The sequence below is a fragment of the Salvelinus namaycush genome, chromosome 5 (assembly GCF_016432855.1).
Source record: "Salvelinus namaycush isolate Seneca chromosome 5, SaNama_1.0, whole genome shotgun sequence".
NCBI lineage: Eukaryota > Metazoa > Chordata > Actinopteri > Salmoniformes > Salmonidae > Salvelinus > Salvelinus namaycush.
In genome coordinates, this window is record NC_052311.1 from 57510913 (window position 1) to 57536949 (window position 26037).

Here is a 26037-nt window from a genome sequence, read left to right on the forward strand (position 1 = left end):
AGCGTGAGTCACTTGGTCCCTGCGCGATCTCAGCATTCAGATGGTCTGACAGCACAGCCAGGAGACTGAGGAAGAGGTGGAAGTGAAGGAGAGAGACTTTCCCCCCTTACAATGTTAAATGCACAGAGACCAAGTGAAAAGCTGTAGCAATGGCCTTCACTATGTAGGGTCACACCACAAAGCCAAGGGATAGCCTCTCACCTGGACTCAACAGGGAAGGGTTTGTAAGGAACTCTTGTAGAAGTCTTTCTTGATGTCGTGAACCAGGATCACAGCTTTGCCCTGGTCGTCATACTGAGGGCGGCCTGCAACGGCACATCATCTGCAGCACGTCTGGAAGAAGACACAACACAACTACAGTAACCACAGTCCGAAGAGGAAACACTTACAGGGCCTAGGAGAGAAACTACGAAAAACCACTTATACCTACAGAACGACTACAACCTACTGTAACTACAGAGAGATAAACCCAACCTACAGAACAACTACAACCTACTGTAACTACAGGAGAGATAAACCACACTACAGAACAACTACAACCTACTGAACTACAGGAGAGATAAACCACACCTACCAGAACCACTACAACCTACGTGTAATACAGGAGAGATAAACCACACTACATAACTACAACCTACTGTAACTACAGGAGAGATAAACCACACCTACAGAACAACTACAAACCTACTGTAACTACAGGAGAGATAAACCACACCTACAGACAACTACACCTACTGTAACTACAGGAGAGATAAACCACACCTACAGAACAACTACAACCTACTGTAACTACAGGAAGAGATAAACCACACCTACAGAGAACAACTAACAACCTACCTCGTAACTACAGGAGAGATAAACCACAGCTACAGAACAACTACAACCTACTGTAACTACAGGAGAGATAAACCACACCTACAGAACAACTACAACCTACTGTAACTACAGGAGAGATAAACCACACCTACAGAACTACAACCTACTGTAACTACAGGAGAGATAAACCACACCTACAGAACAAACTACAACCTACTGTAACTACAGGAGAGATAAACCACACCTACAGAACAACTACAACCTACTGTAACTACAGGAGAGGATAAACCACACCTACAGAACAACTACAACCTACTGTAACTACAGGAGAGATAAACCACACCTACAGAACAAACTACAACCTACTGTAACTACAGGAGAGATAAACCACAGCCTACAGAACAACTACAACCTACTGTAACTACAGGAGAGATAAACCACACCTACAGAACAACTACAACCTACTGTAACTACAGGAGAGATAAACCACAGCTACAGAACTACAACCTACTGTAACTACAGGAGAGATAAACCACACCTACAGAACAACTACAACCTACTGTAACTACAGGAGAGATAAACCACACCTACAACCTACTGTAACTACAGGAGAGATAAACCACACCTACAGAACTACAACCTACTGTAACTACAGGAGAGATAAACCACACCTACAGAACAACTACAACCTACTGTAACTACAGGAGAGATAAACCACACCTACATAACTACAACCTACTGTAACTACAGGAGAGATAAACCACACCTACAGAACAACTACAACCTACTGTAACTACAGGAGAGATAAACCACACCTACAGAACTACAACCTACTGTAACTACAGGAGAGATAAACCACAGCTACAGAACAACTACAACCTACTGTAACTACAGGAGAGATAAACCACACCTACAGAACTACAACCTACTGTAACTACAGGAGAGATAAACCACACCTACAGAACAACTACAACCTACTGTAACTACAGGAGAGATAAACCACACCTACAGAACAACTACAGCCTACTGTAACTACAGGAGAGATAAACCACACCTACATAACTACAACCTACTGTAACTACAGGAGAGATAAACCACACCTACAGAACTACAACCTACTGTAACTACAGGAGAGATAAACCACACCTACAGAACAACTACAACCTACTGTAACTACAGGAGAGATAAACCACACCTACATAACTACAACCTACTGTAACTACAGGAGAGATAAACCACACCTACAGAACAACTACAACCTACTGTAACTACAGGAGAGATAAACCACACCTACAGAACAACTACAACCTACTGTAACTACAGGAGAGATAAACCACAGCTACAGAACAACTACAACCTACTGTAACTACAGGAGAGATAAACCACACCTACAGAACAACTACAACCTACTGTAACTACAGGAGAGATAAACCACACCTACAGAACTACAACCTACTGTAACTACAGGAGAGATAAACCACACCTACAGAACTACAACCTACTGTAACTACAGGAGAGATAAACCACACCTACAGAACGACAACCTACTGTAACTACAGGAGAGATAAACCACAGCTACAGAACAACTACAACCTACTGTAACTACAGGAGAGATAAACCACAGCTACAGAACAACTACAACCTACTGTAACTACAGGAGAGATAAACCACAGCTACAGAACAACTACAACCTACTGTAACTACAGGAGAGATAAACCACAGCTACAGAACAACTACAACCTACTGTAACTACAGGAGAGATAAACCACACCTACAGAACAACTACAACCTACTGTAACTACAGGAGAGATAAACCACAGCTACAGAACTACAACCTACTGTAACTACAGGAGAGATAAACCACAGCTACAGAACTACAACCTACTGTAACTACAGGAGAGATAAACCACACCTACAGAACTACAACCTACTGTAACTACAGGAGAGATAAACCACAGCTACAGAACTACAACCTACTGTAACTACAGGAGAGATAAACCACAGCTACAGAACAACTACAACCTACTGTAACTACAGGAGAGATAAACCACACCTACATAACTACAACCTACTGTAACTACAGGAGAGATAAACCACACCTACATAACTACAACCTACTGTAACTACAGGAGAGATAAACCACACCTACATAACTACAACCTACTGTAACTACAGGAGAGATAAACCACAGCTACAGAACAACTACAACCTACTGTAACTACAGGAGAGATAAACCACAGCTACAGAACAACTACAACCTACTGTAACTACAGGAGAGATAAACCACACCTACAGAACTACAACCTACTGTAACTACAGGAGAGATAAACCAAACCTACAGAACTACAACCTACTGTAACTACAGGAGAGATAAACCACAGCTACAGAACAACTACAACCTACTGTAACTACAGGAGAGATAAACCACACCTACATAACTACAACCTACTGTAACTACAGGAGAGATAAACCACAGCTACAGAACTACAACCTAATGTAACTACAGGAGAGATAAACCACAGCTACAGAACTACAACCTAATGTAACTACAGGAGAGATAAACCACAGCTACAGAACAACTACAACCTACTGTAACTACAGGAGAGATAAACCACAGCTACAGAACAACTACAACCTACTGTAACTACAGGAGAGATAAACCACAGCTACAGAACTACAACCTACTGTAACTACAGGAGAGATAAACCACACCTACAGAACAACTACAACCTACTGTAACTACAGGAGAGATAAACCACAGCTACAGAACTACAACCTACTGTAACTACAGGAGAGATAAACCACACCTACAGAACAACTACAACCTACTGTAACTACAGGAGAGATAAACCACAGCTACAGAACAACTACAACCTACTGTAACTACAGGAGAGATAAACCACAGCTACAGAACAACTACAACCTACTGTAACTACAGGAGAGATAAACCACAGCTACAGAACAACTACAACCTACTGTAACTACAGGAGAGATAAACCACAGCTACAGAACAACTACAACCTACTGTAACTACAGGAGAGATAAACCACACCTACAGAACTACAACCTACTGTAACTACAGGAGAGATAAACCACAGCTACAGAACTACAACCTACTGTAACTACAGGAGAGATAAACCACACCTACAGAACTACAACCTACTGTAACTACAGGAGAGATAAACCACAGCTACAGAACTACAACCTAATGTAACTACAGGAGAGATAAACCACAGCTACACATTCAGATGAAAACGCATGGATGTACTGGACTTTTTAACTCACTACCAAACAGGGAGTATTTGACATGACAGGAAAATAGAAGAAGACTTAATTCAATACAGAAACAGTGATGGAAACTGGACATGAGCCTGTACCTGTGATGGGGTAGTCCACGTAGCGTCTGGTCTTCCCATCATAGTACTCAGTACCTTTGACAATGACCAGATGGGCAGGAAAGTTTACTCCCCAGGCCAGAGTACTGGTGGCTATCAGTATCTGGAGACAGAGAGAGATTAGAGTGTCATACCTGTCATGGATTTAACAAAGTAAAGCAGAAACACCTTCAGTGTTATATCTGCAACATTGTTGTATATACCTGCACCTATTCAATACGTATATACCTGCAACTACTCGATACGTATATACCTGCACCTATTCAATACGTATATACCTGCACCTATTCAATACGTATATACCTGCACCTATTCAATACGTATATACCTGCACCTATTCAATACGTATATACCTGCACCTATTCAATACGTATATACCTGCACCTATTCAATACGTATATACCTGCAACTACTCGATACGTATATACCTGCAACTACTCGATACGTATATACCTGCACCTATTCAATACGTATATACCTGCAACTACTCGATACGTATATACCTGCACCTATTCAATACGTATATACCTGCACCTATTCAATACGTATATACCTGCACCTATTCAATACGTACATACCTGCACCTATTCAATACGTATATACCTGCAACTACTCGATACGTATATACCTGCACCTATTCAATACGTATATACCTGCACCTATTCAATACGTATATACCTGCACCTATTCAATACGTATATACCTGCAACTACTCGATACGTATATACCTGCAACTACTCGATACGTATATACCTGCACCTATTCAATACGTATATACCTGCACCTATTCAATACGTATATACCTGCACCTATTCAATACGTATATACCTGCAACTACTCGATACGTATATACCTGCAACTACTCGATACGTATATACCTGCACCTATTCGATACGTATATACCTGCACCTATTCGATACGTATATACCTGCACCTACTCGATACGTATATACCTGCACCTATTCAATACGTACATACCTGCACCTATTCGATACGTATATACCTGCAACTACTCGATACGTATATACCTGCAACTACTCGATACGTATATACCTGCAACTATTCAATACGTATATACCCGCAACTATTCAATACCTATATACCCGCAACTATTCAATACGTATATACCCGCAACTATTCAATACCTATATACCCGCAACTATTCAATACGTATATACCCGCAACTATTCAATACCTATATACCTGCAACTATTCAATACGTATATACCCGCAACTATTCAATACCTATATACCCGCAACTATTCAATACGTATATACCCGCAACTATTCAATACCTATATACCCGCAACTATTCAATACGTATATACCTGGACCTATCAGGGTCCCACCTGGACCTATCAGGATCCCACCTGGACCTATCAGGGTCCCACCTGGACCTATCAGGGTCCCACCTGGACCTATCAGGGTCCCACCTGGACCTATCAGGGTCCCACCTGGACCTATCAGGGTCCCACCTGGATCTTGCAGTTGACAAACAGTTCCTCCACAGTCTTCCTGTCTCTCTCGTGTAGTCCAGCGTGGTGCATGCCGATACCAAACGCCAACGTCAGCTTCAGGTTGGACTCCCTCACCGTGGCGATGATGTCTGTCATCTGGGTAACATTAACCAATCACAGCATGAGACCTCACCTCACCAATCTACGACAGCACAATACCATATCTCGTCAACCAATAGAGACACAGTAAACAGTGTAGGACTAGAAGGCACATCCATGACGAAGAAGACATTGTTGCACATGAGCAGGGACGGGGGCTACGGAAGGAGTGGAGAAAAGGGAGGTGGAGAAAAAAATTGTGTGGGACAGAACATGTGGGACAGAACAAGCAAAACATTTGAGAGTGTTTTACAGGGGGAGTTACAGGACGAGAGGTACATGTTCACAGAGGAAGGAAGGAAGGAAGGAGGGAGAGGGGCTAACTGCAGCAGAGGAAGTAATCGAGAGAACGTAAGGCTAACTCAGGCAGAGGGCGGGACTCCCACTGAGACGGAGGCAGCTAGCGCCAGCCGCCTGTCACTCAAACCACAGGAGCTCCAGCAGCTACACAGCCAGTACAGAAACACAGCAGGGAGCAGCATATATCACTGGAACAAACACACTGCAGGGCCAGTTCAACACACCCAGGGCTAAAAATACACATACAGTAAATGTCAGGTTCTCACACACACACACACACACACACACACACACACACACACACACACACACACACACACACACACACACACGCACAGAGTTAGGAAATGCGGAGCAGAAGAGAGGATGAAATGTATCCTATGAATTAGATTTTTTCTGCTGCGTATACAGTATTAAGGACTAGTTTGTGTGTGTGTATATATTTTACAAGTTGGGGTTTGAAGTCAGTCAGAGCTCTCTATTTCGCCCAGACCACAGGCTTGGTGTGAAAAGCGAGCAGCCCCATAAAACATGTTAATATCAGTCTTTTACAACGCCAAGCCTACTGTGACTTCATAAGGCCCAATATGAGGGATTATACACCAGACACACATCCAACATCGCTCAGCTCTCTGTATCCACATCCAACACCGCTCTGCTCAGCTCTCTGTATCCCGGGGTTCTGGCAGGCCTGAGCAAATACAATGTTTTACTGTTTTGTAATGTGTGTGTGTGTGTGTGTGTGTGTGTGTGTGAGTGAGTGAGTGAGTGAGTGAGAGATAGATAGGAGTGAGAGCGTTCGCTGGTGTATTGTAAGAAATTCTCCTTGTTTATGGGCCCCTATATATCAGACACACATGTTAAGGTAATTACTGCCCATCTTCTATCAGAGCACATTTTCTCATCTTGAAATAATCCTGAAGTATGCAGAGAAAATAATGGGATATGACACAGGCGTTTCCTGTAGAAGTTGATTTGAGTTCCCTCTGTAATTACACTAAAACCAGTGCTTAGAGAGAATATCAGGAGGAGGAAGGAGAGAGCAACAAGCAGCAGAGGACGAGGAATAGGAAGACTGGAGGAATAGAACAGAGCGAAAGAGGAGATAGAGAAAGAGAGACAGACTAAGAGAGAGAGAAAGAGAGAGCGAGTGAGAAAGAGAGAAATATTGTAGATGTACACACCTCTGACTACAGGGTTATTTCCACTAGGGGGTAACAAGTATAAGACTGGTCACCTGAGTCTCGTCCTGGTGCAGCCACTGTTTGGGGTCGTCCTCGGTGGCCAGGAAGGCTATCAGGTCTAGAGCTGTCAGACGAGTCTGTCGCCGCGACGACACAAAGATCAGAACAGGCTTGGCTGGAGAGTGACTGCGAATCGCTGGAGAGAGAGAGAGAGAGAGAGATATAGAGAGGGGGGATGCACAGTGTAGTTGCATACTTAGTGTGTGTTTCTGTGTGTGGTGTATTGTACCTTGGAACACAGGCTTGTTCATGCTGGCCATGCGGGGGCAGTAGTGCTGTCCTGGGAAGCCGTGGATGTGAACCTCCAATGGGACGGGACGCACAGAGGGCCGGAAGTTAAACAAACCCACCTGTAAGAGAGGTGAGGCAAAAAGACAGAGAGAGTTAGACAGTGGATGAAAGAGAACCATATGGACATAGAACCATAGAAAGAGAATGAATGTCTTCTCTCAGTCAGTGAGAGAGAGAGAGAGTGGATGAAAGAGAACTAGATCGAAAGAGAGAGCGATAGATAGATAAAGTGAGTCCAGCTGGCTGCGAGGCCCATCTGGGTGTCTAAAGGTTTGTCATTGTCCCTGTCCAGGGGAGAGGGACAGGGAACGGAGCACTTTTTGTCTGTTGTGCTCAGAGGCTCGCTGGGTAGGGCAGCAGTGCATTGTAGCGTGTGGAGTGGCCAGGCAGGGCAGGCGCATGTGTACACATATCTAAAGGCCTGGATAATGGATTGGGCATCTAAACCCAGCCAACATCCCCAGTCCCTCCCGTCCCCAGTCTAAAGAGCCAGATTTATAACCAGACAATCTGTCTGCCAGGGACACTCTGCAACAGTAACACAACGTAAACAACCAATACCGTCACAGAGAAGACTGGAATGGTAGGATACAGTTGGAATTTGAGCGCAATGTTTTAAAAGCATTACACATGACGTTATGGTAAAACTTTATAACTTTCAAAAATAAGCAGTTGTAAATGCTATGAATGCTTTATAAATGTTATATAACATGTTTTTCAGCAGATATACAATTTATCTCAAAAAGAAAATACTAAGTGAATGTAAAGACTGTCTGTCTACATGTGGTTTTCATGTGTGACTGGGGTCATGCAGGCATACAGGAGTTCCCATGTCTCTCTGTGGTGGATAGGGAGGTTATTAAATACCCTTCTGATATGATTACTGCTATTATTATTAAAGGACTGTCAAGTCATCTGTCCGCATTGGTACCGTGATTTCTGTTGATTACCAAAGCAACTCCAGCTTGGCTCCAGAGAAACAGGACTCCAAACCATTACCGTACTGTGGTCAAAACTATTACACGGATTCCCTGCCAAAAACATCAGTATTATTCTACATTTATCAAATATGAAAAGGGGAGGCGGATACGTGAACACTAAAAAACACTGGCTAACACAAATGTGGTTACTGGTTGGCTTGAGAACAGCAATGTCAATTACAAAACCTCCAACTGATGACAGAGACATGAACTCTATCTGAACACAGGACAGGAGGTGAAATGATGAGCAGGTTTAAACTACAGGAGATGTCTTGTCTATGTGAAACTGAGACTAACGTGATGGTATGATCAGGGTAGAACACTGTTGTAATGCCTGATTCAGATAAGAAACTGATTCTAGATCTGAGCCTAAATGCAACTCTTACCAGGAGTGGCGTTTCACAATACTTGTAGTGTCTAGTATGTGGATGCTATGGCGAGCTCACCTGTCCAATCCCTAGCCAGTCGGCGAGGTCTCGTGCGTTGGCCAGGGCCGTGGACAGGCCCACCACGCGGACAGTCTTGTTGGTGTGGGAGGAGATGAAGTTGGTCCTGGACACTATGACCTCCAGCACAGGACCTCTGTCCTCCCCTGGGATACAGACACAGTGGTATGGTCCAGTGTGAGACACAGTGGTACATTCCAGTGTGAGAAAGTTTGACAAAGCATTTCACTATGGAGAGTAGTATTATTATTAACTCTTTAGAATTCTATAAGAATTTTCTTTGTATGATGGTAAAAGTTAAGGCTCTATAGAAGGCTCTGTTTGTATGAGGGTTTATGATGGTAAAAGTTAAGGCTCTATAGAAGGCTCTGTTTGTATGAGGATTTATGAAGGTAAAAGTTAAGGCTCTATACAAAGTTTTGATTGTATTGGGGTTTGTGAGGCAAGAACCAGACCCATAGATATTAAAGATCTCTCTATATGCTTCTGGGTAGAATTAGGCTGTGGTACCTAGCAGGTGGATCTCATCGATGATGAGGATGGCTACTTTCTGGACGTAGCTGCGGTTCTGCCAGGAGCGACTCACGCCATCCCACTTCTCCGGCGTGGTCACGATCAGGTCGGCCGCAGCGATGGCCCGCATGTCTGGAGTCACATCACCTGTCAGCTCCACGACCCTAGGGACGAGGAGAGAGGGGAGGGAAGGAGGGAGAGGGAGGTGGGGAAGGAGGGAGAGGGAGGTGGGGAAGGAGGGAGAGGGAGGGGGGGAAGGAGGGAGAGGGAGGTAGGGAAGGAGGGAGAGGGAGGGAGGGAGGGAGGGGAGAGAGGGAAGGAGGGAGGGGAGAGAGGGAAGGAGGGAGGGGAGAGAGGGAAGGAGGGAGGGGAGAGAGGGAAGGGAAGGAGGGAGAGGGAGGGAAGGAGGGGAGAGAGGGAAGGGAAGGAGGGAGAGGTAGCGAGGGAAGGGAAGGAGGGAGAGGGAGGGAGGGAGGGGAGAGAGGGAAGGGAAGGAGGGAGAGGGAGGGAGGGAGGGGAGAGAGGGAAGGAGGGAGAGAGGGAGGGGAGAGAGGGAAGGAGGGAGAGAGGGAGGGGAGAGAGGGAAGGAGGGAGAGGGAGGGAGAGGTAGAGAGGGAAGGGAAGGAAGGAGAGGGAGGGAGAGGTAGAGAGGGAAGGGAAGGAGGGAGAGGGAGGGAGGGGAGAGAGGGAGGGGAAGGAGGGAGGGAAGGAAGGGAAGGGAGGGAGGGAAGGGAGGGAAGGGAGGGAGGGAGGGAGGGAGGGAGGGAGGGAGGGAGGGAGGGAAGGGAAGGGAAGGAGGGAGAGGGAGGGAGGGGAGAGAGGGAAGGGAAGGAGGGAGAGGGAGGGAGGGGAGAGAGGGAAGGGAAGGAGGGAGAGGGAGGGAGAGAGGGGAGAGAGGGAAGGGAAGGAGGGAGGGGGAGGGAGGGGAGAGAGCGAGAAAGAGACAATATATGGATGGATAGATACCACAGCTGATGGTCATTGACAGATGTGAATGCAACTGAAATGCACATGGTTATAACCAAGTCTCACTCACTTCTTCCCCAGTTTTTCCTCTATCCTGATCTTCCAGTCCTCGATCCTCTCCCTGACCAGAGCTTTCAGAGGGGCAATGTACACCACCTGAGAACACACACAGAGCAAGGATAAACAGAGAGAAATGTATAGCGATATAGAAAGAGAAAAAGAGAGAGAGATAGAGTGAAGGGGGGGCAGACAGACCTTGGAGGTAGGGTACTGGTTGAAGATTCGGAACATGGCCAACTCGGCTGCGATGGTTTTACCGGAGCCCGTTGGCGCCCCCAGCAGGACGTTGGTGTCGGTGTGGTAGAGCGTGTGGAAGATCTGTGTCTGGATGGGATTGAAGTGGGTGAACTTGTACAGACTCTCGTACTCCGGGTTCCCCAGGGCGGTGATGGGCAACGGCTGCAGGTCCAGCAGCTCTGAGAATCCACAGGGCAACGTTGAGACAACGTATGGGTACATTTGTCAAGGAAAAAAGACAAAGAAAGGTGTATGTGTGAAGTATGAAGAGTTGTTTCATCTGTACACCTCTGAGGGTCTGTCTGTCTGTGTTTGTGAGTCTGTTGTACAGTACCAGTATGTGGGGGATGTCTCTCAGGCAGGATGAGGTGTTGGAAGTTGATGATGCAGACAGCCTCTGAGCCCAGCCAGCGGTCTGACACAGCTCTGATGTAGTACTGGGAGGGCATGGGCTCAAAGATAGGGATGGTGAACACCACCTGTTGGGGCTCCCCACTCACCACCTGGAAAACACACACAAGGTAAGTATGACTTGGCTCAACCATATCCACTGATACAGGGTCAGATTTATTCCATAACCATAATGGTTAAGGTTAAGGTTAGGATTATGGGTCAGGTAATCTGATCCTAGATCTGTAGTTAGGGGCAACTTCTGCCTCAACACAGGAGAACAAGTGGCTCTCAGACACATTCTAGAAGCTAATGGTACCCAGAAACCCACCTGTTTCTTCTGTAGGAGCAGGTACTCTGAATGGTAGATGTGATCGTTGATGGGGTCCTCCACCCACAGCCACCAGGGCTCACCCACTGAACCATGACACTAAGAGAGGAGAGAGGAGAGGCAGAGGAGAGGGGCGAGGCAGAGGAGAGGCAGAGGAGAGGCAGAGGAGAGGAGATAGAAGCATGAAGAATCGGTAGCATTAGAAGATCAGAGCACTCCCAGGTTTAACCAGATAGTAGCAATTCAAAACAAAGCAATGTAATTGTTAGTAGGTGGGTGCATAACCCTTCAGTCATGGGTGTTGGGGTGACTCCAAACAGAAACCTCAGCCCTCTTCTGTCCTCTCTCCCCAGTAGGAGAAGGAGGTGCACTGTACTGTGTATCTCTCTACATTTCTCTGCTCTGAGTTGACCCCCTGTAGAACACTGTACACCAATTCCTTTCCTCTGCTGTGGAAACTGCTGTCTGGCAAACAGACCACAGGTCCAGGAAACTGCTTTATGACACATGGAGAGAGGAGACAGTCCAGTTTCCACAGACAAACACACTAAAACAACAGCTATAATGTCATCTTCTGGCCTGGTCCCTAGCCCTCTTGTGTAAATGTCTAAAGATATCAGGGACACTACTCTTGATTAGGGATAGGAGTTATTCCCAACCATGTGACCTGAACCAGGAACAATTCTGCATCCTACTCATGATAAATGCACAACATTCGGATGAACCAAAAATAGGAAAATACTAAAGGGAGTGGGGAAACAGGCATTAATATTAGAAAACGACATCCAACTTCTGTCTGTTTCCCTATTAGAATGAGTCATTATCCTGGAGTCCATGGCTTGGGTTAGAGTTAGGGAGAAGGAGATCTCATGTGTCTCTACATGTGTCGTGGCTAGCTTGCGTGTGTACATATGCAGCAGGGATCACTGGCTAAGCTGGGGGGTGTTCCATAACAACTCTCCCATGAGCAGAGCATGCATCGCTAATCACACAAACATTCATCTTCATACACAGCCTGGCTACAACGGGCCTCCTATTCCACCCTGACTCCCTTACAAACTACAGGAGTCATCTGCCTCAATGATATACTCCAATCACCATAGAGATCCTGTAGCCTAATTCACAATTCAATGATGTACTGTATATTCCCTCCATTGGACATGGCTCTACTTACGGACAGCAGACTTGGGTTCAAACGGCATTTGAAATCTTTACTTAGCTGTGTTTGATTGATCTTGCCTGTCGCAATGGAACCAATAGAATAGTCCCAAAAGCGGAAAACACCGTCCATCTGGCACATCAGGCAGGCTCAAGCAAATGTAGTATTAAAGCTGCAGGTTAATATTACAAGAAGGTGATGTACCTAAACACTGATCTAGAATCAGCCATCTTCCCTTTAAAGAAACCTTAATTTGAACCATTCAAAGAAAAAAAGAGCCCTTCAACCAGTACTTGGGATGTGGACTAACACTTCCAGAGGTGGGAATCTGACGCTGCGGGGTCGTTTCAGCAGCTGGCTGCTCCTCCTTGTAGAACAGCGGTGAGATTCCCACTTTTCACTCATTACTCCATCACCCCCACTGGCTGGAGGAGGAGAGGAGCAGGGCCACTAAGGGAGAGGATAGCTCCATACTGACCACTGACACTTCACACTAACACATTTCTACTGTTAGCAGCATTTTGACACACTTAAAGAGTGCTCTAATAATGTCTACTGTTTGTGTACTGTGTGTGTATGTGTGAGGGAGAGCGAGAAAGAGAGACATCGAGGTCATCCTAGGTGAGGTCGACATGGTTACCTGGTCGTGCCACTGGAAGTCGGGGGTGATCTGGAGGCGGACCCTGAGCACGGTGCGTGTGATTGGTTGGATGGTGGCCTCCATCAGTATGGAAGGGATCTGGTGGACACACTGCTTCACCTTCAACCCGATGTTCACGTGGTGGAGCATGTGACCTGGGACACACAGAGAGAGAGAGGGGGAAGTGGTGTTACTACAGCACGCTGCAAGAGCGCGTGCACACACACACACACACACACACACACACACACACACACACACACACACACACAGCTCTACAGAACACAATAGAATTCATGTCTAATGTGCTAGTACACTACACTTGGCCCAGTATTGTCTCACCTATCTCGTCCTTCTGCATATCTTTCAGTTTGTCCACAGTGAGTTTCTTCTCCTCCAGACGGGCCAGCACGTTGTGAGGCAGGATGGAGAACTGTCTCAGGGGGTGAGCGAAGCCCCACAGACGCTTGTCTATCACTTTACACAGGTTGAGCAGGCGGTAGGTCATGGCAGGCCAGCGCTTCCTCAGAGCAATCTCAAACAGAGCCCTGACGATACGAGCTGCGTTCTACACAGGGACCAAATACACACACAGTTACAATTTGAGTGGCATTCTATAGTAGAAAAACACGGACAGACAGATAGTCACAAGTAGTGTATTACAGTAGGTGTAAAAAGACAGACAGGCCACAGCCAGACTTAGAGCAGTGTTCTACAATGGGTACAGCAGGACAGAGAGAGTCATGCAGAGACTGAAATAATCCAACAAGATGTAGGACGATTAATCATGTCTGATCGAGAGCCGCGGGACTGGTATGATCAGGCTCTGTTCTGAAACATGGGTCAGGCCTGGCTGTGTGCTGATGGATTGCTCATGTCTGTCCTGACAGATGGGTCAGGTGGTTGGCGCTGCTCGCTGATAAACTGATCAGATCTGACGTGACTGGGCTCTGATTGATTTGGGCAAGTGTTAATGACATGATGGATTGGTAGAGTCTGGCCGTGCTGTGATTGATTTGTTGGGCCTGGCTCTGCTGTGATGGATAAGTCGTGGTGAGGCTGCTATCTGTGATAGATTGGTCAGGTCTGCTTGTGTCCGGAACATGTGGTTGAGTGGGAGGATGGACAGAGACAGGCAGGCAGACAGACAGAGACAAGTATATAGACAGGCAGAGACACAGAAACACCAGCTGGGCCAGATGTTGGTCTGCTGCTGGTTAAAAGGCCACTAGGGCAACCGCACTCCTACATCAAACCCTCTGGAGAGAAAACCCTACTCACACCCTTACTGAGCCTACACTCATACTCCAAATAACAACCAACAGCCAAAACACATCAGGCCTCACAGTCCGAGTCACAGCACCAACATAGTTCATCTCAATAATCTCCCTGGTTGGAACTAACTTCATGATTAAGCTGCCTTCCTTCTCCAGTTCTTCTGTGTCCATGTGTCTTTAAGAGCATGCAGTAAGAACAGGTCAACTGTGGTCTCAGGTCTCTCAGCGCTCATGTACAATAATCTACTCTCTCAGGAGAACTCCTGGTGTCCTGCGGTCAAGTGCACCGGCCTGCAGAACTGCTCTATCTATCATCCAGTTGCTAAAGCCATTGAGGAGTGTGTGTGTATGCATGAGAGACAGGGAGTTAGCCCCTGTCAGTGTGTGTGTGAGAGCGAGAGATGGTGAGTCTGCCAGTGTTTGTGAGTGTGCCCACCTATATGTATGTATGCAACTTTATCTCTATGCTTATGTGTGTGTGTCTCTGTTGGTGTGTAGTGGCAGTATCATACAGCAGCAGGACATATCAGTCCTCAGTCTGGATTAACCATCAGATCCCCTCTATTCCACTATGGCTGCCTGCCTCCCGGCCTCAGCCATCCAAACCGGCTGCACATCTGAAATCTGGCAAAATAGGAGCAAAGAGGGAATTTGCTGTGAACAATTCCAAATATTCAGCCACATGGAATCAGTTACCGCAGAATAACCATGGATAGATGGGTTCAGCAGAGGATGGGAAGAGGGGATGGGATGTGGAGGGGGGGGGGGCCTCCAAATGCAAAAAAGATTCTAGGCTATCAGTCACTGTGAAATATGCACCAGCCAATCATATTACTTTCCATCAGATATATCAAAGCATTTGATTTTCATAAAGAGCATAATGCAGAGATGCCGGAATGGCAGATTAACTGTGACAGTTCATGAAAGCCTCATGATCCCTCTGAAACAATGGAGATGCTGGTACAAACAGGAAACCCGTTTATGGATGTGTATGATATGATTAGTTAAGACACCATTTCTAAACCCCCATCAGTACACCAGTATGATTGAAACATTCTGCTCTAGGACGCGGACGGCATGTGCTGCTGGCTGAGGGAAGGGGAAGTCTTGGCAGGGGCTGCATGTGTTGGGGTAAGGGAGTCTTGGCAGTGGCACCCCCTGGCAGGGGACACAGGGGTACAGCTGGACCCCTCAGAGGGGCTAGCTCAGTTCAGTTTGGGGTAGAAGCATGTACACATGTTGAAGTTTCTTCAGGTATGGTTCAGTTTGTATGAGTGTGTGTGTATGTGAGAAACAGATGGAGAGAGAGCATATGTGTGTGTGTGTGTGTGTGTGTGTGTGTGTGTGTGTGGTGCTGTGCCTGTAACCTACCTGTGCTACGTAGGACAGATCTGAGATGAGGGAGAAGCTGTCCACCTCTCCCCGGCCGATGTAGGTCTGCAGTAGGATGTTGATCTTGCCGTATCCGTTCTCCACTCCCCCTGCAGCAGGCAGCTCACAGTAGTTACACAGCATCTGCTCTAGTTCCTCCATCTCCTCATCACGCACCTTGAAAAACACACACACACACACACACACACACACACACACACACACACACACACACACACACACACACACACACACACACACACACACACACACACACACACACACACACACACACACACACACACACACACAGAGTCAGGAGTCTTTCCACCTGGGTACTCAAACTATATCAAGACCTTGCTATACTGTTTAGCAGGTGTCCTGCAGCAGTCTATAATGTGTGATGAGTGACCTCTCACCTTGACCTGTTCAAACTCCTCAGCCTTGGAGACGATGCTGAGGATGTCAGCCTCTGTCTTCTGGGAGTTGAACAGCTCGTTGAACGTCTGCATGGAGGAGGAGGTGTACAAACAGAAACATCAAATTGACATAAGGAACAGCGGTTATCTAGTTGTATATTGCATGTTACTGTAGATAATACCATGCCATATTACACCTACACAGAAGGGTATCTATACCCGGTTACAATAATATAATACATTGGAGTACACCAAACATGAGGAACACCTTTCTAATATTGAGTTGCAGCCTCAATTTGTCGGGGCATGGATTCCACAAGATGACGAAAGCTTTCCACAGGGATGGTGGCCCATGTTAATTGAAATGCATTCCAGGTGACTACCTCATGAAGCTGGTTGATAGAATGCCAAGAGTTTGCAAACCTGTCATCAAGGCAAAGAGTGGCTACTTTGAAGAATCTAAAATATATTTTGATTTGTTTTTCGTTACTACATGATTCCATGTGTTATTTCATAGTTTTGATGTCTTCACTATTATTCTACAATGTAGAAAACAGGAAAAAGAAAGAAAAACCCTTGAATCAATAGCTGTGTTCAAACCTTTGACTGGTACTGTATGTCATGGAAAGAGCAGGTGTTCTTAATGTTTTGTACACTCAGTGTACAATACAACATAGTATATAACATAATATCATGTTATGGAACTCTGGTGTACCTCCATGGTGTTGTATTTGATGTAGAAGTGACTGGCGGTTCTGCCCAGGTCAGTGGAGGCGAAGTATCCTGTCCTCTCCTCGAAGCGGATCATCCTGGCCTTGTCCAGCTTCCTGGCTGCCATCACCACCAGTTCCTTACGATACAGCTCCAGACCTGGGTCCATCTAACACAGAGACAGAACAGTTTAACCCTGCCATCACCACCAGTTCCTTACAGTACAGCTCCAGACCTGGTCCATCTAACACAGAGACAGAACAGTTTAACCCTGCCATCACCACCAGTTCCTTACAGTACAGCTCCAGACCTGGGTCCATCTAACACAGAGAGCTAGACAATAAGAGAGTGTACAGTAGAGTGTGTACAGTAGAGTGTGTACACATGTGTGTGTGTGAGCACGTTTGTGTGTGTGTACATGTGTGTCTGTGTGCATGCATGCGTGTGTACCTGGTAGGCCTTGTGGTTGATCCCGTAGGCCAGAGGGTTGGCTCTCATGCGGATGTACAGGTAGGTGTAACTCAGCCACCTCACTGCTTCCTCCACGTTAGTCACAGTCCCTAGTGATACCTGCAGAGAGAGGGCGAAAGAGAGAGATCAATAACATCACATTCACCTTCAGTCATTCTATCCACCTAGCAGCACCTGGTGGAGATTCCATACTCAGCATTGATTCCTTCTCAATAAGTCCTCATTGAATCCTTGAGGTGGGTGCCATCTAGTGGTGACTTACTGTACTGTGTTTATTTTGTGAAAATGGCATTGGATGGAGATGAGAAGAGAACATGATTGAAGGGGGCCAGTTAGGCATCTGCTGTCAAACACAGATCGCTGTGAAATATCTTTACACTAAAGATAAATATTGTTAACTTTAATTTGGTCTACCAGCTTCAAACAGCTGTAAAAACAATATTTTTTGTTATTGAAAATACACTTCACAGCGATTTAGACGGAACAATGATTCCCTACACTATTCAGTGCTTGTTTTCTCACAAACTGAAATTGAGCGAAGTTTAACATTTTAGCAACCAGGAAATGACAGAGCGATCTCCACTAGATAAAACAGCCACAAAGTCAGAACAGCTTTCCCAGTTTGACAACCGATGCCCCTTCGGCGGGAGAAATCAATAGGCCAATATCACAGCCAATCACAACACTGGCGGGTAAGTAATACTGTGAAACACTAACATTCTCCACTATTAACGCCATATATACTACGGGCATTTTCTGAAATTTCCTTGGTAAATAAAATTAAAAAGTACATTATTTGTAACATTTTGGACCATACTTATAGCCTATGCATTGTCCATTTTATCAGGTATGCTATTAGCAATACGCACAATCACCTGTAGCCTAACTGATACAGCACCGTGGCTAGAAATAAATAGGCTGAAGCATGGGGTTGCCTATCTGCATTTACCCTATTGGGCTGATCATTCCCCTAAAAAGTGAATATAAACACATCCTACCTGTTAGTGTTTTACCCCAATTTACCCTAACCGGGGTAACACCCACCTGTCTGTACTTCTCACAGAAACCCCTTTCCCTGATTGCCACTACTATTGAACAACTAAAAGTTACATCTGTCTCATGACAATTTTTTAAACCACTCCCCCCAAAATATTTTGAGTTAGGGTGGCGTTTTTACCCAAGTTACCCTATAATTGCCCTGTGTTACACTTAGCCCACTCTCCCCTATCGTGAGAATGACTGCTGAGCTGGTGCAGTTTGCACATATTTAGGAGTTGAGAAATAAAGTAGGAATGGAGAGCTGGGATCCCCCTATTTTTAACAAAGGCCATTACAACTGCTGTTTTCCCCGCGAATGCTTTAAGAATTGTTGTGCATTGACTACTAGTCAGAATGCATATTCCCCTCCCTATGGCTCTCGCAACTTCAATGTGCCTTTAGAGGAACATTTACCTTGGAAAAATAGAACTATTTTACTATAGTAGGTAAGCTTTTTTTATTTTTTTTTATTCATTACTCGCATTGTTTGCAGAGGAAAAGTACATTTGGACTCTTCTAGCATCTTCAAAGTGCGCCTAGGCAGAAATATTTGTTGACGATTAATTTTTTTGTTTGTTGGCGTAGCGGCAAATGCACCATGGCCATTTTGCCATGGTGCAGCGCCACAACTAAATGACTGCAGAGGAAACACTGGTATGATTGTTAAAGGAGAGGTCCTGAAGATGTGTGATTGTGGATAAGACCTTTCCCAGCTATATTATTGACGGTGGCGTGTGTGTCCCTACCTCAGCGTTGAGGTTGTCAGCCATGGTCTCAAGGAACTGGCTCTCTATGGGGTTCTGCTGGGTGAGCAGGGTGAGGTAGTGGCTCAGCTTGTCATGTGCCGTGATGATGGTGCCCTCGCCGTACTTGTCGAACTGGGGCCGCCCGGCACGCCCGAAGATCTGCATCACATCCAGGATGCCCAGGTCCACCAGGGTACCACGCTTAGCATCGTAGATTTGGGTGCCCTGTTGTTACCACGGGAACAAGAGAGGCCGGATATGAGTGGCTTTGGAGAGATAATACAGTCCTAATGAGGCAAACGTCTGCATGTTTTAGTACAGACACTTACACGGACTTACCGTCTTCTAAGAGTGAACGGCACATGATACAGACTTACAAGTTCATACCTTAATCTAGGGTTGCACATTTTGGGGAATATTCAGAGATGGAAACTTTCTGTGGGAATATATGGGAATTAACGGGAATATATGTGAATTAACAGAAATATATGCAAATGTATATTATTACCAATTAAATGTAGATGTTTTTTGCATTGGATATATTTACCATATCATATGGAGACAAACAAACCTTTTACCTTATCATAAGTAGACATAATTGCAAATGATTAAATCTATCCAATAAAAATACATTTAAAAAAAATAGTTACGAATTGAACTTTAATTAAATGAGTTGACTCTTCACATGGGATGATTTCACTTAACAACAAAAGGGATTATTGAATGATCCATCACATGTCCCAAAAACGTTTTCAACAACGTAAAATGATAGTCTAGAAACTAAAGCTTTGGTTGTCTTCTTCTCAGGCTTCCATGTCTTCTCCCTGAACATCCTCAATGTCCACCTCTTGAACATCAGACTCTGAGGCCTCATCTTCCTTGTTGAGGATGGCTCATTGTCAGGTTCAAAAAGCCTCAAATTTGGCCACCAATTTTTTTTACCTTTTTATTGGTCAGCCTGTTGCGTGCTTTGGTGTGTGTGTGTGTTCCCAAACAACAACCAGTTGCGCTCTGAGGCGGCTGATGTTGGTGGGATTTGGAGGATGGAGGCAACAGGGGAAAGAGCCTCAGATCATCCACAAAGTCCCTTCCACCAGGTGGCTGATGAGATATGTTGGCACGATTGCCATATTGCATCTCAATCCCAAAGCCCTTGCTTGGAAGTGTACTTCGCCAGACTGCCAAGAACCTTGCCCTCATCCAGGCCAAGGTGGCGAGACACGGTAGTGATGACACCATAGGCCTCGTTGATCTCTGCACCAGACAGGATGCTCTTGCCAGCATACTTGGGGTCCAACATGTACGCTGCCACGTGTATGGGCTTCAAGCAGAAGTCTTCATGCTTTTGATGTATTTCAGAACTGCAGTTTCCTCTGCTTGGAGCAACAGTGAAGTGGGCAGTACGGATTTCTTCCCTTACATCTGCAAACAGAGTCTGAACATCAGACAGGATGGCATTGTCTCCCTAAATCCATGTAATGGCTACTGCTATAGGTTTCAGGAGTTTCAAGCTGCTTACCACTCTCCCCCAAAAAAACATAATCCAGGAGGACCCTCTTGATGGGGCTGCTCATATCGGCAGACTGTGATACTGCCATTTCTTAGAGAGACTCCTTCCCCTCCAGGAGACTGTCAAACATGATGACAACACCACCCCAACGGGTGTTGTTGGGCAGTTTCAATGTGGTGCACTTATTCTTCTCACTTTGCTTGGTGAGGTAGATTGCTGCTATAACTTGATGACCCATCACATAGAGCTGAAGTCGGAAGTTTACATACACCTTAGCTAAAAACATTCAACTCAGTTTTTCACAATTCCTGACATTTAATCCTAGTAAAAATTCCCTGTCTTAGGTCAGTTAGGATCACCACTTTATTTTAAGAATGTGAAATGTCAGAATAATAGTAGAGAGAAAGATTTATTTCAGCTTTTATTTTTTTCATCACAATCCCAGTGGGTCAGAAGTTTACATACACTCAATTAGTATTTGGTAGCATCGCCTTTAAATTGTTTAACTTGGGTCAAACATTTCGGATAGCCTCCACAAGCTTCCCACAATAAGTTGGGTGAATTTTGGCCCATTCCTTCTGACAGAGCTGGTGGAACAGTCAGGTTTGGCCTCCTTGCTCGCACACGCTTTTTCAGTTCCGCCCACAAATTCTCTATGGGATTGTGGTCAGGGCTTTGTGATGGCCACTCCAATACCTTGACTTTGTTGTCCTTAAGACATTTTGCCACAACTTTGAAAGTATGCTTGTGGTCATTGTCCATTTGGAAGACCCATTTGCGACCAAGCTTTAACTTCCTGACTGATGTCTTGAGATGTTTTTTTTAATGGCGGTTTTGGAGCAGTAGCTTCTTCCTTGTTGATCGTCCTTTCAGGTTATGTCGATATAGGACCCGTTTTACTGTGGATATAGATACTTTTGTACCCGTTTCCTCCAGCATCTTCACAAGGTCTTTTGCTGTTGTTCTAGGATTGATTTGCAATTTTCGTACCAAAGTACGTTCATCTCTAGGAGACAGAACGCGTCTCCTTCCTGAGCGGTATGACGGCTGCGTGGTCCCATGGTGTTTATACTTGCGTACTATTGTTTGTACAGATGAACGTGGTACCTTCAGGCGTTTGGAAATTGCTCCCAAGGATGAACCAGACTTGTGGAGGTCTACAATTTGTTTTCTGAGGTCTTGGCTGATTTATTTAGATTTTCCCATGATGTCAAGCAAAGAGGCACTGAGTTTGAAGGTAGGCCTTGAAATACATCCACAGGTACACCTCCTATTGACTCAAATGATGTCAATTAGCCTTTCAGAAGCTTCTAAAACCATGGCATAATTTTCTGGAATTTTCCAAGCTGTTTAAAGGCAGAGTCAACTTAGGGTATGCAAACTTCTGACCCACTGGAATTGTGATACAGTGAATTATAAGTGAAATAATCTGTCTGTAAACAATTGGAAACATTACTTGTGTCATGCACAAAGTAGATGTCCTATCCGACTTGCCAAAACTATAGTTTGTTAACAAGAAATTTGTGGAGTGGTTGAAAAACGAGTTCTAATGACTCCAACCTAAGTGTATGTAAACTTCCGACTTCAACTGTACCTAACCATTTCCTTGGCTCTCTTGTAGAGTGTATCCATTGTTTTCAGTTCCATGATGTCCTTGAAGGACTCCTCCACTTTAGACCAAGCAGCCTTCACGTTTGTAGCATTGTCTGTCACCAGTGCAAATACCTTCTGTGGTTCAAGGTCATTGATGACTGCCTTCACCTCATCTGCAAAGTAGAGACCGGTGTGTCTGTTGTCCCTTGTGTCTGTGCTCTTGTAGAATACTGGTTGAGGGGTGGAGATGATGTAGTTAACTATTCCTTGCCCACGAACATTCGACCACCCATCAGAGATGATTGCAATTCAGTCTGCTTTCTCTATGATTTGCTTGACCTTCACTTGAACTCTGTTGAACTCTGCATCCAGCAAATGAGTAGATAAAGCATGTCTGGTTGGAGGGGTGTATGCTGGGTAAAGAAAATTCAGAAATCTCTTCCAATACACATTGCCTGTGGGCATCCGAGGTGAACCAGTTGCATACACAGCTCGAGCAAGACATTCAACAGCATTTCTCTGACTAGGTTCCTCCATTGAGTCAAAAAAACGTCTGATTCCAGGAGGACCATGAGCTGTTGCTATTAATAAGGTGTCTGATTCATTATTTTCACGTCGAATAGAAGTAGAGGGACTTTTGTCAGAGGTTGCTTGTTTTGAGTGCTGAGGGAACTTAACGCACTTGGCCAGATGATTCTGCATCTTTGTTGCATTCTTCACATATGATTTGGCACAGTATTTGCAAATGTACACAGCTTTTCCTTCTACATTAGCTGCAATGAAATGTCTCCACGCATCAGATAGTGCCCGTGGCATTTTCCTGTAAAGATTAGAAACAAAATAAGTTAAAAAAAACAAACAAATACAATTCCATGTACAGATACATTTTGGTAGCAAAAACTAACTAGCAGAAAGTGTTAACAAGTTATAAATGATTTAAACACACTTTGTTGTTGGCTACTATTTACTAGTTAACAAAAAATCATGTATGTCATATAAAATATATTCACCCCACCCAGTATTGTAATCAAAACTTACCAGAAAGCATGTAGTCCTTGGCTCAGACAGTGTAGTAGTGTGGGCTCAATAGCATCTCATTAGTGTGCAAGATCTTGAGAATCAGCTGTACATGTGATGGAAGAGTGCACTGCACATTAGAGGTCGAACCGATTTATGATTCTTCAACGCCGATACCGATTATTGGAGGACCAAAAAAAGCCGATACCGATTAATCGGACGATTTTTATATATATATTTGTAATAATGACAATTACAACAATACTGAATGAACACTTAGTTTAACTTAATATAATACATAAATAAAATCAATTTAGTCTCAAATAAATAATGAAACCTGTTCAATTTGGTTTAAATAATGCAAAAACAAAGTGTTGGAGAAGAAAGTAAAAGTGCAATATGTGCCATGTAAAAATGCTAACGTTTAAGTTCCTTGCTCAGAACATATGAAAGCTGGTGGTTCCTTTTAACATGAGTCATCAATATTCCCAGGTAAGAAGTTTTAGGTTGTAGTTATTATAGGACTATTTCTCTCTATACCATTTGTATTTCATATACCTTTGACTATTGGATGTTCTTATAGGTACTTTAGTATTGCCAGCCTAATCTCGGGAGTTGATAGGCTTGAAGTCATAAACAGCGCAATGGTTGAAGCATTGCAAAGAGCTGCTGGCCTACGCAGGAAAGTGCTGTTTGAATGAATGCTTACGAGCCTGCTGCTGCCTACCACCGCTCAGTCAGACTGCTCTATCAAATCATATACTTAATTTTAATATAATAACACACAGAAATACGAGCCTTAGGGCATTAATATTGTCAAATCCGGAAACTATAATTTCGAAAACAAAACGTTTATTCTTTCAGTGAAATACGTAACTGTTCCGTATTTTATCGAACGGGTGGCAACCCTAAGTCTAAATATTGCTGTTACATTGCACAACATTCAATGTTATGTTATAATTATGTACAATTCTGGCAAATTAATTACGGTCTTTGTTAGGAACAAATGGTCTTCACATAGTTCGCAAAGAGCCAGGCGACCCACAATGCTGGATATACCCTGACTCTGCTTGCACAGAACGCAAGAGAAAAGTGACACAATTTCCCTAGTTAAAATAAATTCATGTTAGCAGGCTTATTAACTAAATATGCAGGTTTCAAAATATATACTTGTGTATTGATTTTAAGAAAGGCATTGATGTTTATGGTTAGGTACACATTGGTGCAACGACAGTGCTTTTTCGCGAATGCGCTATTTAAATCATCACCCGTTTGGCAAAGTAGCCTGTGATTCAATGATAAATTAACAGGCACCGCATCGATTATATGCAACGCAGGACAAGCTAGTTAAACTAGTAATATCATCAACCATGTGTAGTTAACTAGTGATTATGTTAAGATTGATTGTTTTTTATAAGATAAGTTTAATGCTAGCTAGCAACTTACTTTGGCTCCTTACTGCACTCACGTAACAGGATGTCAGCCTGCCACGCAGTCTCCTCGTGGAGTGCAATGTAATCGGCCATAATCGGTGTCCAAAAATACGGATAACCGATTGTTATGAAAACTTGAAATCAGCCCTAATTAAATCTCCATTCCGATTAATCGGTCGACCTCTACTGCACATGTGATGGAAGAATGCACTGTGCATGAGGGTTGCAATTCCATTGAATTGGGGATCGTTTAACCAAAATATGCCACAAGTCCTAGAATTGCCTTGTGTATCCCACAAAAAATGTTCACTATAATAAGCTAACTTCTTTGATGAATTTAAGCAAAATTCCCAAAATTCCCGGGCTTAACTTCCCATGCAAAATTTCCGACCCTTTGCAACCCTACCTCAAATCAGACCGAAAAACTCCCTCACACATACAAACTAACAAATTACCACAAGTACACGCACCCAATGAAAGTAAGCATTTTGTTGGACTGTGTATACCATGTGTATCCTGTTCATACGACTAACAGAACTTGAAACGCGCGCACACAAACCGACCTTGATGATGACAGCATGTGCAGGCAGGTTGACTCCCCAGGCCAGTGTGGCAGTACAGCACAGAACCTTGAGGTAACCCCTGGAGAACATGCTCTCCATCAGGCTCCGGTCAGCACGCAGCATCCCAGCGTGGTGGATCCCAAAACCATCTGGGAACATCTCCTTCATCTGCTTGTTCCTGGAACGCTGGATCTGGGGGAGAGAAGGAGAGGGAACAGTCAGAGGTGGGAGGGAAGGATTGAGAGAACACAATCAGGAGAGAAGGAAAGAGAGAACCAATCAGCACAGCCTGGGTATGTAGAAGAGAGGAGAAGGATGGAGAGGGAGTATTGCTTTAACAAGTACTTTGTCATGCCAATAAAGCATTTCTGACTACCCCCAAGGATCAGAGGTCAAAGATACATTTTGAGTCGGCACAACATGCCAACTGCTTTATGGCTGTGTCCTTACTCAGACCTAACTCCCCACTGCAGCTGCTAGAGGGCACCATCAAGGTGTCCAGAC

At 44.7% G+C, this 26037-nt stretch overlaps 1 protein-coding gene across 1 annotated transcript in view; it reads right to left on the reverse strand.

Annotated features, from left to right (window-relative positions):
• The window catches only part of LOC120048528 (activating signal cointegrator 1 complex subunit 3), a 148363-nt gene that overhangs the window by 26869 nt on the left and 95457 nt on the right, over positions 1-26037 (reverse strand). Inside the window, exons 16-33 of the mRNA XM_038994591.1 lie at positions 25534-25725; positions 19418-19642; positions 17613-17732; positions 17167-17331; positions 16452-16538; positions 16033-16209; positions 13727-13952; positions 13385-13539; positions 11586-11684; positions 11199-11367; positions 10823-11043; positions 10638-10723; positions 9599-9765; positions 9089-9234; positions 7601-7721; positions 7365-7507; positions 5687-5824; positions 4194-4314 (exon numbers count right to left, since the gene is read on the reverse strand). Coding sequence (XP_038850519.1) covers positions 4194-4314; positions 5687-5824; positions 7365-7507; positions 7601-7721; positions 9089-9234; positions 9599-9765; positions 10638-10723; positions 10823-11043; positions 11199-11367; positions 11586-11684; positions 13385-13539; positions 13727-13952; positions 16033-16209; positions 16452-16538; positions 17167-17331; positions 17613-17732; positions 19418-19642; positions 25534-25725 — 2758 coding nt within the window. The remainder of the gene's footprint in view (positions 1-4193; positions 4315-5686; positions 5825-7364; positions 7508-7600; positions 7722-9088; positions 9235-9598; positions 9766-10637; positions 10724-10822; positions 11044-11198; positions 11368-11585; positions 11685-13384; positions 13540-13726; positions 13953-16032; positions 16210-16451; positions 16539-17166; positions 17332-17612; positions 17733-19417; positions 19643-25533; positions 25726-26037) is intronic.